The 16,247-nt window shown below is 39.7% G+C and overlaps 1 protein-coding gene across 2 annotated transcripts in view; it reads left to right on the top strand.

The window, feature by feature from the left end:
- Positions 1-8,102, top strand: part of PLCB1 (phospholipase C beta 1) — an 858,386-nt gene extending 850,284 nt beyond the window's left edge. For both annotated transcript variants that reach the window (XM_040248321.1, XM_040248322.1), the window contains one exon: positions 4,824-8,102. In XM_040248321.1, coding sequence (XP_040104255.1) covers positions 4,824-5,051 — 228 coding nt within the window. In that variant the 3' untranslated portion in view covers positions 5,052-8,102. The remainder of the gene's footprint in view (positions 1-4,823) is intronic.
- Positions 8,103-16,247: the final 8,145 nt, after the last annotated feature.

The raw sequence follows: 16,247 nt of genomic DNA, 5'->3' as shown, positions 1-16,247 counted from the left end.
ATTTTGCTAGCATGTGAGATGAGTGCATTTGTGCAGTAGTTTGAACATTCTTTGGCACTGGCTTTCTATGGGATTGGAATGAAATTGACCTTTTCCAGTCCTGTGGCCACTGCGGAGTTTTCTAAACTTGCTGGCATATTGAGTGCAGCACTTTCACAGTATCAGCTTTTAGGACTTGAAATAGCTCAAGTGGAATTCCTTCACCCCCACTAGCTTTGTTCATAGTGATGCTTCCTAAGGCCCACTTGACCTCAGACTCCAGGAACTCTGGCTCTAGGTGAGTGATCACACCATCGTAATTATCTGGTCATGAAGATCTTTTTTGTACAATTCAAGTGTATGCTTGCCACCTCTTCTTAATATGTTTTGCTTCTGTTAGGTCCATACTGGTTCTGTCCTTTATTGAGCCCATGTTTGCATGAAATGTTCCCTTGGTATCTCTAATTTTCTTGAAGAGATCTCTAGTCTTTCCCATTCTATTGTTTTCCTTTATTTCTTTTATGTTATCACCGAGGAAGGCTTTCTGATCTCTCCTTGCTATTCTTTGGAACTCTGAATTCAGACGGATATATCTTTCCTTTTCTCCTTTGCCTTTAGCTCCTCTTCTCTTCTCAGCTATTTGTAAGGCCTCCTCAGACAGCCATTTTGTCTTTTTTGCATTTCTTTTCTTGGGGATGGTCTTGTTCACTGCCTCCTGTACAATGTCATGAACTCCACCAGTTCTTCGGGCATTCTCTCTATCAGATCTAATGCCTTGAATCTATTTGTCACTTCCACTGTAAAATCATAAAGGATTTGATTTAGGCCATACCTGAATGCACTCAACATTGCAACAGATTTGAAAACCTCAGCAGTGGCCATAGGACTTGAGAGGTGAGTCTTCATTTCAGTCCCAAAAAAGGTAATGCCAAAGAGTGTTCAAACTAACACAGTTGCACTCATCTCACAAGCTAGGGGTCGCAAAGAGTCAGACACAACTGAGCGACTAACACATACTTCACACGTTGGTAAAGTAATGCTCAAAATTCTCCAAGCCAGGCTTCAACAGTACATGAACCATGAACTTCCAGATGTTCAAGCTGGATTTAGAAAAGGCAGAGGAAGCAGAGATCAAACTGCCAACATCCGTCGGATCATCAAAAAAGCAAGAGAATTCCAGAAAAATATCTACTTTTGCTTATTGACTATGCCAAAGCCTTTGACTGTGTGGAAAAACTATGGAAAATTCTAAAAGAGATGTGAATATCAGACTACTTTACCTACCTCCTGAGAAATCTGTATGCAGACCAAGAAGCAACAATTAGAACTGGACATGGAACAACAGACTGGTTCCAAATTGGGAAAGGAGTACAACAAGGCTGTATACTGTCACCCTGCTTATTTAACTTATATGCAGAGTACATCATGCAAAATGCTGGGCTGGATAAAGCATAAGCTGGAATCAAAATTGCCAGGAGAAATATCAGTAACCTCAGATATGCAGATGACACCACCCTTATGGCAGAAAGCAAAGAGGAACTGAAGAGCCTCTTGATGAAAGTGAAAGACAAAAGTGAAAAAGCTGGCTTAAAACTCAACATTCAAAAAATGAGGATCATGGCATCTGGTCCCATCACTTCATGGCAAATAGATGGCAAAACAATGGAAACAGTGACAGACTTTATTTCCCTGGGCTCCAAAATCCCTGCAGATGGTGACTGCAGCCATGAAATTAAAAGGAGCTTACTCCTTGGAAGGAAAGTTATGACCAACCTAGACAGCATATTAAAAAGCAAAGACATTACTTTGCCAACAAAGGACCATCTAGTCAAGGCTATGGTTTTTCCAGTGGTCATGTATGGATGTGTAGGTGTGTTGCAGTTTTGGGGAATCACGTGAGTCGGACATGACTGAGCAACTGAACTCAACTGAATGTAAGGCTGTGAGAAGTGGACCTTAAAGAAAACTGTGCACTGAAGAACTGATGCTTTTGAACTGTGGAGTTGGAGAAGACTATCTGAGAGTCCTTTGGATATCAAGGAGATGAAGCTATTCAATAAAAAGGAAATCAGTCCTGAGTATTCTTTGGAAGGACTGATGCTGAAGCTGAAGCTCCAATACTTTGACCACCTGATGCAAAGAGCCAGCTCATTGGAAAAGACTCTGATGGTGGGAAAAATTGAAGGCAGGAGAAGAAGGGAATGACAGAGGATGAGATGGTTGGATAGCCTCACCAAGTTGATGACCATGAGTTTAAGCGAGCTCTGGGTGTTAGTGATGGACGGGGAAGCCTGGTGTGCTGTAGTCCATGGAGTTGCAAAGAGTCAGACATGCCTGAGCAACTGAACTGAACTGATAAATAGCCTTATATATCAGTTAGTGTCACAGAGACCATTTTGTGACAAATTTTTAAGTTTCTTAATTTCAGAACCTTGGAGATTTTAGAATTGCAGATAAGGGATTACTGATCAGTATTAAATAACAAAGTTTGGCCATACTTCCCTGGCATAGAAGCAAGAACAAAAAGCAAGTGAGCTAAAGGGGATCTTTTCAAGCTGCTGGCGCTGTCCAGAATATGAGTGAGAAAAGGGAGTCAGGACATGGTGGGGTGGGTGCCCTGAGGACTGGCTGTACCCTTGGCGTTCCAGGGTTCAGACTGCCCTGAAGTGGCAGATGCAAGACATACAGCCAAGTCAAGACCAGAGCAAAACTGGGAGCTCAGAGCAGAACCAAGACAGGAAGGTCATCAGGGTGTCTGAATCAGGGATCAATCAGTCACATCCACATGGCAATTACCCGTGAGTTGCTGAGAAATGCAAGATTTGGGGCATTTAGAAAAAGCATTTGGTCTCACACGCGGCTTCCAAGATTAAGCCCCCTGCTTACCATTCAAGAAACAAAGAGAATTTTATTCAAGATTCTGGGTTTCAATTGAACTCTGCTCAGCAGAGCTTCCCAGCAGGCAGCACCCGTCTCCCCTCACCCCACTTCAGCCAGACTCCAGGCTTTTACCTGTTTTATGGCTGAGGCCACCGTACATCTGCATTTGAAGAAAGGTTCTATAATTTGGAAATTCTGAAAGTTCTCCAGAACATTAAACAGATAAATCTGAAGGCAGTTTAAAATGCAACAGAAACAGTTTACAGGGCAAATAAAAATTAGAATTAAAAAAGGAATCAGAATAAAGAGATGATAAAAGAAGTCACTATAGAAGTTCAAGTTGGTTGCCTAACTATGCCAGGTTTGTGAAACACACTGAGCTCCTATTTAGAAGTGTTGGCTCCCCAGCCTCTGGGTGAGGCTGCATGTCATAAAGCCCACTCCTTGACCATCTGTCGACTCCAACTGACTCCTTGGCTCTCACAGCCTGACTTCTGGCTGACTTTGCAACCCCAGCTATCAGTAGTTGCCAGTCTCTAAATTTAAGAACTTCACATCATGGCAGATTACTTCTGCAAACTTTTTCAACAGATCCATCTCTGCATGTATGTATTTATATTAAATAAATGGCCTTTACCTTTATTTTGCCACGCAACTCAGACTTGACTTTTAGGTAAGGACAAATGACATGTCCAACTCACCTCGGTTTTACATCTTCTCTGTAGGTAACCAGTTGTTATTGTTGTTGTTCAATTGCTAAGTCATGGCCAACTCTTTGCAACCCCCTGGACTGCAGCAAGCCAGGCTTCCCTGTCCTTCACTATCTCCCAGAGTTTGCTCAAACTCATGTCCATTGAGTCAGTGATGCCATCCAACTATCTCACCCTCTGTCACCCACTTCTCCTGCCATCAGTCTTTCCCAGCATCAGGGTATTTTCCAATGAGTTGAGCCTTCACATCAAGTGGCCTAAGTATTGGAGCTTCAGCTTCAGCATCAGTCCTTCCAGTGAATATTCAGGAATGATGTCCTTTAGGATTAACTGGTCTGATCTTGCAGTCCAAGGGACTCTCAAGAGTCTTCTCCAACACCACAGTTTGAAAGCATCAGTTCTTCATCGCTCAGCTTTCTTTATGGTCCACCTTTCACATCCATATATGACTACTGGATAAACCATAGCTTTGACTAGATAGACCTTTGTCAGCAATGTGATGTATCTGCTTTTTAATACACTATCTAGGTTTGTCATAGCTTTTCTTGCAAGAACAAGCGTCTTTTAATTTCATGGCTGCAGTCACCATCTGCAGTGATTTTGGAGCCCAAGAAAATAAAATCTGTTACTCTTCTCACTTTTTCCTCTTCTATCTGCCATGAAGTGATGCGACTGGTTGCCATGATCTTCATTTTTTGAATGTTGAGTTTTAAGCCAGCTTTTTCACCCTCTCCTTGCGCCCTCATCAAGAAGCTCTTTAGTTCCTCTTCACTTTCTTCCATTAGAGTGGTTTCATCTACATATCTGAGGTTGTTGCTATTTCTCCCTGGAAATCTTGATTCCAGCTTGTGATTCATCCAGTCCAGCATTTCACATGCTGTACTCTGCATAGAAAATAGACAAGTGGGGTGACAATACAAAGCCATGACATACTCCTTTCCCAATTTTGAACCAGACCATTGTTCCATGTCTGGTTCTAACTGTCGCTTCTTGACCTGCATACAGGTTTCTCAGGAGACAGGTAAGGTGGTCCAGTATTTCCATCTCTTGAAGAATTTTCCATTGTAGGGAACCAATGGATGACATTAAAATTAATTGATTCCTCTCCAGCCTTTGTCCATCTCTCAAAGAGCTCCTCCATGGGTGTTCACAGAAAGCTGCTGCTGCTGCTGCTGCTAAGTCACTTCAGTCGTGTCCCACTCTGTGCGACCCCAAATGACATAAAATCACCCTCTCTCTCTTGCTGTCTCCCAGCTACAGGTGGAACTGGAGCAAGAGTACCAAGACAAGTTCAAAAGGCTGCCCTTGGAGATTTTGGAATTCGTGCAGGAAGCCATGAAAGGGAAGATTAGTGAAGACAGCAATCACAGCTCTGCCCCTCCCCTGCTGACCTCAGACTCTGGAAAACTAAACCAGAAGCCTCCTTCCAGTGAAGAATTGGAAGGAGAAAACCCAGGAAAAGAGTTTGATACCCCTCTGTGATCATTCCTGCCAGGCCTTCAGAACACGCATTGTCGCTCCAGCTCCATCAAACTCTCTCTTCTTACAAAGATCACTGCCCAGGAGCATCTTCCTGAGAGGCATCTCTTAGATAAAATCCACCTGGAGGGAGAGTTCCAGAAGGATCCATGCAGCTTCCTGTGCCCAAGCTCCATGTGTCATGTGGAAACTACTGCAGATCTGCTAGTAAAGAGTGCATGTATGTGGGCTTCTGGTTTTCTTTCTAATAGTCCATTCAAAGCAGGTAACTTCCAGGCTCCATGGAACATGTAATGAAGGATAGTGTCTTCTTTGAAGAAAAGCAAGCTCATGTTTTTATTTGAAGCTCTGTTGTAAAGTATGTCAAAGTAATAGAAATAGTTGAGAAATGCATAGCATTATTTAACACTATTGCACAGCCAACTTAGCGCTTTTTTTTCCCTAACTGCCCCTCAACTACCATATCTTTGGGTTAACATGCATATTAAATTCTTTCATCCTTTGCTTTGCAAGCACTGGTGGCTTGCTGTTTGCTGATTTATTTATCATAGAGACATCAGTGTACTTGTTGTTGACATGGCTTTATTGGATACCACAGTGACTTAATAAGCTGGCTTTCTGCCTTGATGGTCAGTGAAGCCATCTCCAGACTTGACAACATGGCTTGTACATTTGGCTGCATGAGCAAGGTGGCCGCACACTTCCAGGCAGTGTGCTATCTGAGTCAACTATTGCACACAGAGTCTGCACTCAGAGTATTCATTGGTCCTTGGCCTAAAATCATTTAAAAAACTGCAAAGATCTGTTCAATTGAATAAAACCCATTGAACCAATGTCTGTTGAGCAGAGATTCAATCAGAGTGAACAGGTTCCAGCAGTTATTTTGCTGTCTGATTTCTTTATGGTTCCTTTATTTTAATACAGAGATAAAGATTGAATATTTATCTAGAGACTACACAGACCTACATATAAATGTTACAAGTTAATCTCCATGTATATATATATGCACTCAGCCATATAAGTGCACACACATGCACAACACACACACATATTCATATGAGTTTGGATATGAGTTTCTTAATTGGCAATGACCCAAATCTCTTCCACAAGACTTAAAACCAAATTCAACATAGAGAAGAAAATGGTCAAACATATAGATTATATGGTATTAAATTATATCAAAATTCTAAGCAACAGTTGACGGAGATTTTGAGGCAAGTTGAGGTAGATTGAAAACTTAAGATTTTGATGTGTATTTTGTAAGATCAAAAACTGGATTTTAAGTATTTTAAGCTTGTTTTAATGGTAAAAATATACAAAAATATATAGGACAGCAATATGGAAATGTATTAGTATTTTCCATAGCTTTTATGTCTGACAGATTTCAATTTATTTCTCACATTAAAAAATCTTTCATTATATATTTTGTATGTACATTTAATTCACTTAACTGTTTTTTAATTAAGTTCCTATGTTAAGTGGTGTAAGAGAAACATATTATAATAAAATGGATCAAAAACATTATTGAAAAGTCTTAAGTAAGAGAGAATAATTATATAGAGGAAAATATAATTAAGAGAGTAACACAAGTAACATTGAAGTTAAAGCCCTGAAGCAAGATGCTCGGTTTTATTTTACTTTAAAAAAAAAAAAAAAAAACCTGCCTGATTGTAGCTTAGCAAAACATTTTAAAACACAAAAGCTAGTTGTGTCCTGAAAATTGTGTTTTAAGAATTTCATATTTTTATGAAAATTATTCTATTTAACTTTAAGCAATAACTAGGGATCACAATTAAGTTTTAATCAAAATGAAGGCTTAGTTCAAACATTAGGAAAGAGTATTTGATTAAAAAAACACATCTAGGGAGACACAAGGGGAAAAAAATCCCATCCCCTTTGGAGATGATTATATTTTGATCTAAAGGATTTGGGGTGTTAATTAGACACTTAATAAAGCTTCACTTCTACTGAATGAGAACACTTTTGTAAATCATTCAACTTTTGCACTTTGAAAGAAAGGCATAATCATAAGGAAGCAAGAATGGTCAAAATAGAATGCTGCATTTTTATAAACAAAATTACAGACTGTATAAAATTGCAGAAGAATGAACTAACAAGAGCATTAATAACCAAAACACACAATGGTGATTATTACAGAACATCGTATCACATTTTAGTCCAGAGATAGACTGAAGTTGAATAATCTTGATTTACACAAAACTGTTTTAGTAGTTGGATTTCATTATCTTAGTGACTGTAATCATTTTGCAATACGTTTGTATTTGGCCATTTCCTGTAATCACATTTTTAAATCTGTACAGTAACACTTTTTGCAGTTGTGGGGGTAGTGTGTAGCACTGTCCATCTTGCATCATTGAAACTACTACAGTGATACTATCATTTAATAATATTAATATTACTTGAAATAGAGTAAGATAAAGAAAAAGGGTCTATATGGTGTGCAGTTTGTGCCTTTCTGTATTTGCCTTGTTCCTTGTTGAATGTGTGAAATTCTGTACTGTGGTTTTCCTATAATAGAGAGTAGAACTGTGTATTAAATTAGACTGTGCCCCTCTGATCCTTTACACTACTGAGAATAGCGTGGTTTTGGCAGTGTAAACCAATTTTCAAAGTTCTAATGACATGCCATGTGGTTTTGGTTTTTAACAGTTCATTATAACATTTCAGTATCACCATACATTAATTAATACTCCTGTGATAGATAAGCAGTCATTAAATAATTCCAAAAGAAAGGGCCATTGCTTGCATTACTTTAAATTTAATGTTCCGCTTGTGCACTGTATAAATATTGTTTGTGATGGATTGGACATTGTGACTTTTGCCTTTTCAGAAGAAAAAAAAAAGATAGGACAAAATATTTGAAGCTCTTAAAATGTACATATTTTGGTTCTTCTATCTCAAATTATTTAAAATGCATAATTCACATTTTTGTAATAATTCTATGCAATTTTGTGGCATGATGTTTCTTCCACTTGTAATTTTATGTGCTTTCATCACAAATCCAAAGGAAACAATAAAAATTTCTTAACACAACCCAGCTATTATTTGGTGGTGTGGGGAGCAAGCTTCTTTTGATGGGCAGGAAGGTGGGAGCAGCTCTGATGCGTTTTTAGGGCCATAATACCCACCCTCATGGGGCGCCTTAGTGCCCGTGCAGGAAATCCAGAGGCTGCAATGCCTGTACTCAAGGGCCCAGTTGTCAGTACTCCGTCAGTCCATCCCCTCCATCCGGAGAGGCACTGAACTTGCTGATTGCTCCTATACTCAGGACTCTCCCTTATTCCCTTCCTTCCTCGACCAAAGGTAAGGAAGGCGAAACTGCCAAAGGATTTTTGAAAAATAAAGGATGTGACAAGCACTGACAGGGTATTTGACATAAGTTTTCTTATACAAAAGATAAAAAAGAGTCTGCCACATTGATTTTTGAAAAAGAATATACATATGAGTTATGAGAATGTCTCATAGACCTCCTAATGCTTCCCCGGTGGCTCAGTGGTAAAGAATCTGCCTGCCAGTGCAGGAGACACAAGAGATATGAATTCAATCCCTGGGTTGGAAAGATCCCCTAGAGGAGGAAAGGTCAACTTGCTCCAGTATTTTGCCTGGAAAATTCCATGGACAGAGGAGCCTGGTGGACAACAGTCCAGGGGCCACAAAAAGACTGGGCACCTATGCGCAAGCATGCACACACACACACATCCATTTCACTTTGGGAGCAATGTCACTCACATTGAAGTACATGAAAATATATGCACGGCCATCTGTGGAAAATTCAACATGCCACATACTGTATGCACCAAACCGAATTTCTTTACACTTACACCTGCTCTATAGCCTTTGTTTTCTACGTCAAAGAATAAAATCATTATCAATTCAGTTGCCCAAGACAAAAGGTGGACATCATCCCTGACAGTCCCCTCTCCCTCATCCCCTTTCCAATAATCCTCCAACCTGGGTCAGTTCTGACCCTGTGGAATAGCCTGCAGATCCATTCTCTTTCTATCCCCTCTGCTAATGCTAGTTTCAGCCTCCATCTCCTCCCACCTGCCAAGGTTCTAAATGGTTTGCAGCCTCTAGTTCTAAAGCATGTAACCATTTCTACATGTTGGAGCCAGACTGATTATACAAAAACAAAACTGAGATTAACAGCCTTTAAAGAACCCCAGCTGTCTTCAGGATAAAGTCTAAATCCCATAATAAATGTTTAAGATCTTACATGATTTTGTTTGTACGTAACTCTCCACTCCTGCCTTATGGACAATCACCTTCTGGGCTTTTTAAATAGTATTCCCTCAACTACTTATATTCGTACTTTCTGTTTCTCTTTTCCTTGAATCCCCTGAAAAACACACTTATACACACACTCAAGTTCTCTATTTTTCCTAACTCTAAATGAACTTCAGATTTATAAAATAAATGTCACTTCTTCTAGGAAGCTTTTGTTGATCTGCCCAAGCTCCCCCCTCATCTGTGCTTTATCAGTTATCTCTTGCTGGATTACAAACACCTCCAACATTCAGTGTTATATTTAAAAAAAAAATGTTCCAATGATCGTGAGTCTACCGATAAGTGCCTGGTTCTGCTCACCTGGGCTCGACTGATCTCATCTGGGCTCATCTGTTAACCTGCAGTTAACTATGAGTTCCTGGTGGTTAACCCTGGCTGGGCTATTTTACATGTCTGGAATGTTGGCTGGAACAACTAGACTGATTTGGCTCTTCTTTATGTGATTTTTTTCACCCTTCAGCAGGCTGGCAATGGGTTTTTCACGTGTCCAAGACAGCAACCAGAGAACAAGCAAAAGCCTTTCAAAAGCCTTCAAGGCTTCTTGAAGTCTAAACTCAGAACTAGCACACCGTTACTCCCAACACATTCTGTTGGTGAACATAAGCCACAAGACCAGTCCTGTTTAAGATTAAAAGGATATCATGGTGCTATAGAGAAAATGATGTGGACACAGCATGGCCACTGACACAAAAAAATCCATCAAAACCATGTAATTTCTTTCACATATAGACTATGTACTAACTGCAATGTACTGGCCCATCCTCCATTGACAACCTTTGATATCAGAAGTCACATCTCATCCCCAAACACACCATAATTAAATCCCTCAGTAAATATTGCATTTATTGTGAATAAATTTGTTTACTTATCCAGTTATTAGTGCTAATGTAGAAAAAATAACAATTTATATATGAAGAATGAAGTGAAGTGAAGTCGTTCAGTCGTGTCCGACTCTTTGCGACCCCATGGACTGTAGCCTACCAGGCTCCTCTGTCTGTGGGATTTTCGCAATAGTACTGGAGTGGATTGCCATTTCCTTCTCCAGGGGATCTTCCCGACCCAGAGATCGAACCCGGGTCTCCTGCATTGTAGACAGACGCTTTACCATCTGAGCCACCAGGGAAGTCCAAGAGTTACTAACTCAGAGCTACAGTATTATTTATTCACAGCTCTCTGATAACAGGACTAGACCACACAGAACCTGCAGCACCAACCCCAAACACAACACTGCAAGAGAGAGATGAAAGTACATGTCACCAAATAGTAGATTCTGGAACACAGATGGAGAAAGCTAGTCTCACTTTGCATTCCAGTGCATATACCAACAGCCCCATTTTGCCCACAACTGTGAACTCAGGAGCCATTCTTCGTCTCCAGGAATTCACGTACAGTTCAGGTGTTTCTTTGGGCATTCTGCATATATTTTTAATTACAGTTTTATTTAGTAGTTTATTCACATACACAAAGTTCATCTTTTGAAAGTATACCTTTCAATAGCTTTTAGTATAGTCAAAAGTTATTCATCAATCACCACTCTAATTTCAGAACATTTTCATCTCCCCAAAAGGAAACGCCATCTTCATCAGCAGTCACTTTCCACTCTTCCTTTTCCCTGCCTCCTCTCTTTAACCCCCATAAATCATTAGGCTATCTTCTATCTCTGTGGATTTATCTACTCAGGACATTTTAAATGATCAGATTTATATAATTTGTGGCTTTTGGATCTGGATTTTTCCATTTAACACAAAAATGTTAATGTTCAGTTTACAACATGAATCAGTAGTTCTGACCTCCTAATAGTTGAATAATACACCATTTTATAGACATTTCATTCCTTCATTCATCACTTGATGGACATTTTAATTATTTCTACTTTTGACTATTATAAATAATGACTGTTAGAAATAAACAGTCATGTACAAGTTTTTGCATGGAAATGTTTTCAGTTCTCTTGGGTATATACCTAGAAGTAGAATTGCTCATTTGTATATTTACTCCATTTAACTTTTTGAGGGACAGCCAGATAGTTTTCCAAAGTGGCTGCACCATTTGAGAACCCAGCAACGTATGAAGATTCCAGCCTCTCCTCATCCTTGCCAATGCATGTTGTTCTCTCTCATGTTGATTATCACCATTCTAGTATTTGTGAAAAGTATTTCATTGCAGTTTTGATTTGCATTTTCCTGATGACTAATGATGTTGTGTGTCTTGACCATATCCATATCTTTTCTGAAGAAATGTCTATTCAAAACCTTTGTGAATTCTTAATTGGGTAAATATTTTAAAATCTGGGTCCCCTTTCTTGATTTTTGTCCTCCAATCCCTCATGTGCTTATCTATTCCAGTTTTGTCTAAGAAGCCTCTCTCAATTATCATTCCTTCCTTGGTTACTGAATACCTGGAGTTAATTTGGAATATGCTCCTGGTTATTTTCTATGTGAAGCCAAAAAGTAATTGGTCTGCTTATTTTTTTTTCACTAAATCTCATGTATTTGTTTATTTTCCAAGATTTGACTCTGCCTTTCCAGAACAAACTAAAAATTAAGTCCCATAAATATGGGTTGAATTCACTGGGATTTAGTGAATTTTTTATGGAAGGAAATTTATTAAGGACAAGTGAAAGTTTGACTATTGCTAAGGAAATATTTACCACATAACCTTTGAGAATTGAAGCTAACAATTTATGTTATCAAATTTATGCTATCAAAAAACTCAATGTGTCAATAAGAAATATATCAATAATCTAGAAAAATCTTGCCAATAAAACTGACTTTTCATCAAACATATAGGCACACCCCAACACACCCCAAAGTTAAAAGTAAAAGTGTATCCCAGCATACTGCTAAAGAAAATCATCAAACCATAGAGGAAAAATAAAAAGAAGAAGAAATGAACAGAGAACTATAAAAACAAAGAGAAAACAATAAAATGCCAAAAGTGCATATTTATCAGTCCTTTAAGTGTCAATGAAATAAACATCCCAATTAAAAGACAAAGGGTGGCTTATTGGTTTAAATGAAAAAAACCATCTATATGCTGGCTATAGGAGACTAATTTCAGAGCTAAAGACACACACAGAATTAAACTGAGGAGATGGAAAAATATTTCAAGCAAATGAAATTTATAAGAAAGTAGAGGTATAACTGAAGAGAACAAAAAAGCCTCTTGATGAAAGTGAAAGAGGAGGATGAAAAAACTGGCTTAAAACTCAACATTCAAAAAATGAAGATCATGGCATCCGGTCCCATCACTTTATGGCAAAAGATGGGGAAACAATGGAAACAGTGACAGACTTTATTTTCTTGGGCTCCAAAATCACTGTGGATGGTGACTGCAACTATGAAATTAAAAGACCCTGCTCCTTGGAAGAAAAGCTGTGACATACCTTAACAGCATATTAAAAAGCAGAGACGGTACTTTGCAACAAAGGTCCATATAGTCAAAGCTATGATCTTTCCAGTAGTCATGTATGGATATGAGAGTTGGACCATAAAGAAGGCTGTGTGCCAAAGAACTAATGCTTTTCAACTGTGGTGTTGGATAAGACTTTTGAGAGTTCCTTGGACTTCAAGGAGATCAAACCAGTCAATCCTAAAGGAAATCAACCTTGAATATTCACTGAAAGGACTGATGTGAAGCTGAAGCTTCAATACTTTGGCCACCTGTTGAGAAGAGCTGACTTACTGGAAAAGACCCTGATTCTGGGAAAGATTGAAAGCAGGAAGAAAAAGGAATGACAGAATGAGATGGTTGATGGTATCACTGACTCAGTGGACATGAGTTTGAGCAAACTCTGGGAGACGGTGAAGGACAGGGAAACCTGGCAGGCTGCAGTCCTTGGAGTTACAGAGTCAGACACAACTGAGCCACTGAACGACAGCAAGCAAAATTGGTCATAGCTTTCTGGGCTTCCCTCATAGCTCAGCTGGTAAAGAATCCACCTGCAATGGAGGAGACCCCAGTTCAATTCCTGGGTCAGGAAGATCTGCTAGAGAAGGGCTAGGCTACCCACTACAGTATTCTTGGGCTTCCCTTGTGGCTCAGCTGGTAAAGACTCTTCCTGCAATGTGGGGGACCTGGGCTTGATCCCTGGGCTGGGAAGATCCCCTGGAGAAGGGAAAGGCTCCGGTACTCTGGCCTGGAGAATTCTATGGACTATACAGTCCATGGGGCTGCAAAGAATCGGACAAGACTGAGCGACTTTCACTTTCTTTCCAAAGAGCAAGTGTCTTTTAATTTCAGGGCCAGAGTCACCATCTGCGGTGATTTGGAGCCTAAGAAAATAAAACCAGTCACTCTTTCCACTTTTCCCCCTTTTATTTGCCATGAAGTATGGCAAGATGCCATCATGACATCTTGATGACAAGATATCATCATCTTAGTTTTTTGAATGTTGAGTTTTAAGCCTTCTTTCTCACTGTCTTCTTTCACCCACATCAAGAGGCTCTTTCATATCTGCATTTCTGAGGTTGTTATTTCCTCTGGCAATCTTGATTCCAGCTTGGGAGTCATCCAGCCCAGCATTTCACACGACGTCCTCTACATAGAAGTTAAATAAGCAGGGTGACAATATACAGGCTTGATGTACTCCTTTTTCAGTTTTGAACGAGTCCATTATTCCATTGTTTTGTTTCATCATGTCCAATTTTTGTGACCACGTGGACTATAACTTGCCAGACTCCTTTGTCCATGGGATTTTCCAGGCAAGAATACTGGAGTTGGTTGCCATTTCCTCCTCCAGGGAATCTTCCCAACCCAGGGTACAAACCTGCATCTCTGTGTCTCCTGCATTGTAGGCAGATTCTTTACCCACTGAGCATTGGTTGTAATTGTTGCTTCTTGAGCCACATACAGGTTCTCAGGAGGCAGGTAAGGTTTTCTAGTATTCAAATCTCTTTAAGAAATTTTCCACAGTTCGTTGTGATCCACACAGTCAAAGGCTTTAGTGTAGTCAATGAAGCAGAAGTAGATGTTTTTCTGGAATCCCCTTGATTTTTCTATGATCCAGTGGATGTTGGCAATTTGATCTCTGGCTTCTCTGCCTTTTCTAAATCCAGCTTGTACGTCTGGAATTTCTCAGTTCACATACTGCAGAAGCCTGACTTGAAGGATTTTGAGCATTACCGTGCTAGCATGTGAGATGAGCACAATTGTACAGTAGTTCAAACATTTTGAACATTTTGGCATTGCCTTTCTTTGGGTTTAGAATGAACACTGACCTTTTCCAGTCCAGTGGCCATTGCTAAAGTTTCCAAATTTGCTATCATATTGCAGCATTTTAACATCATCTTTTAAGATTTTATATAGCTCAACTGGAATTCTATCACCTCCACTAGCTTTGTTCACAGTCATGCTTCCTAAGGCCCACTTGATTTCACACTCCAGGCTGTCTGGCTCTAGGTGAGTGACTACACCATCATGGTTCTCTGGGTCATTAAGACCTTTTTTGTACAGTTCTTCTATGTATTCTTGACACTTCTTCTTAATCTTTTCTGCTTCTATTAGGTCCTTGCCATTTCTGCCCTTTCAGTTCAGTCGTTCAGTCATGTCTAACTCTTTGTGACCCCATGGGTGGCAGCATGCCTGGCTTCCCTGTCCATCTCCAACTCCCAGAGCAAACTCATGTCCATCAACTCGATGATACCATCCAACCATCTCATCCTCTGTCGTCCCCTTCTCCTCATGCCTTCAATCTTTCCCAGCATCAGGGTCTTTTCCAATGAGTCAGTTCTTCGCATCAGGTGGCCAAAATATTGGAGTTTCAACTTCAGTATCAGTCCTTCCAATGAATATTCAGGACTGATGTCCTTTAGGATGGACTGGTTTGATCTCCTTGCAGTGAAAGGGGCTCTCAAGAGTCTTCTCCAATGTGGAAGACTTGGGTTTGACCCCTGGGTTGGGAAGATCCCCTGGAAAAGGGAAAGGCTACCCACTCCAGTATTCTGGCCGAGAGAATTACAGTCCATGGGGCCACCAAGAGTCAGACACGACTGAGTGGCTTTCACTTCTGTCCTTTACTGTGCCCATCTTTGCATGAAATTTTCCCTCAGTATCTCCAGTTTTCTTGAAATCTCTAGTCTTTCCCATTCTATTGTTTTCCTCTATTTCTTTGCATCATTCACTTAAGAAGGCTTTCTTATCTCTCCTTGCTAGTCTCTGGAACTCTGCTTTCTGTTGGGTGTATCTTTCCCTTTCTCCTTTGCCTGTCACTTCACTTCTTTTCTCATCTATTTGTAAGGCCTCCTTAGACAACCACTTTGTCTTCTTGATTTTTTTTTCCTTTTGGAGGGTTTTGGTTACTGTCTCCTCTACAATGCTACAAACTTCCATCCAAAGTTCTTCAAACACTCTGTCTACCAGATCTAATCCCTTAAATCTATTCATCACCTCCAGTGTATAATGTGTAATCCCCTATGAATATAAGGGATTTAAATCACACCTGAATGGCCTAGTGGTTTTCCATACTTTATTCAATTTAAGCCTGAATTTTGAGATAAGGCATTGATGATCTAAGCCACAGGCAGCTCCAGATCTTGTTTTTGGCTAATGTATAGAGCTTTTCCACTTTATGATCTATGATATGATCTCTATCATATGATCTACCATATGCTCAAGCACTTTTACTCCTGGGTATATAACCAGAACAAAACAAAAAACACTAATTCAAAAAAAATGCATGTTCTCCAATGTTCATAACATCCTTATTTACAATAGCCAAGATACAGAAGCAACCTAAGTCCTCTCAACAGATGAATGGGAAAAGAAGATGTGGCATATTATTCAATCATAGAAAAAATGAAATTCTCCTGTTTGCAACAGTGTGGATGGACCTAGAGAATATTATGCCTAGTGAAGTAAGTCAGACAGAGGAAGGCAAATATTCTATGATAT

Source organism: Oryx dammah, unplaced genomic scaffold (assembly GCF_014754425.2).
Source record: "Oryx dammah isolate SB20612 unplaced genomic scaffold, SCBI_Odam_1.1 HiC_scaffold_10, whole genome shotgun sequence".
Lineage (NCBI taxonomy): Eukaryota > Metazoa > Chordata > Mammalia > Artiodactyla > Bovidae > Oryx > Oryx dammah.
This window is presented reverse-complemented; position numbering and strand designations above follow the sequence as displayed.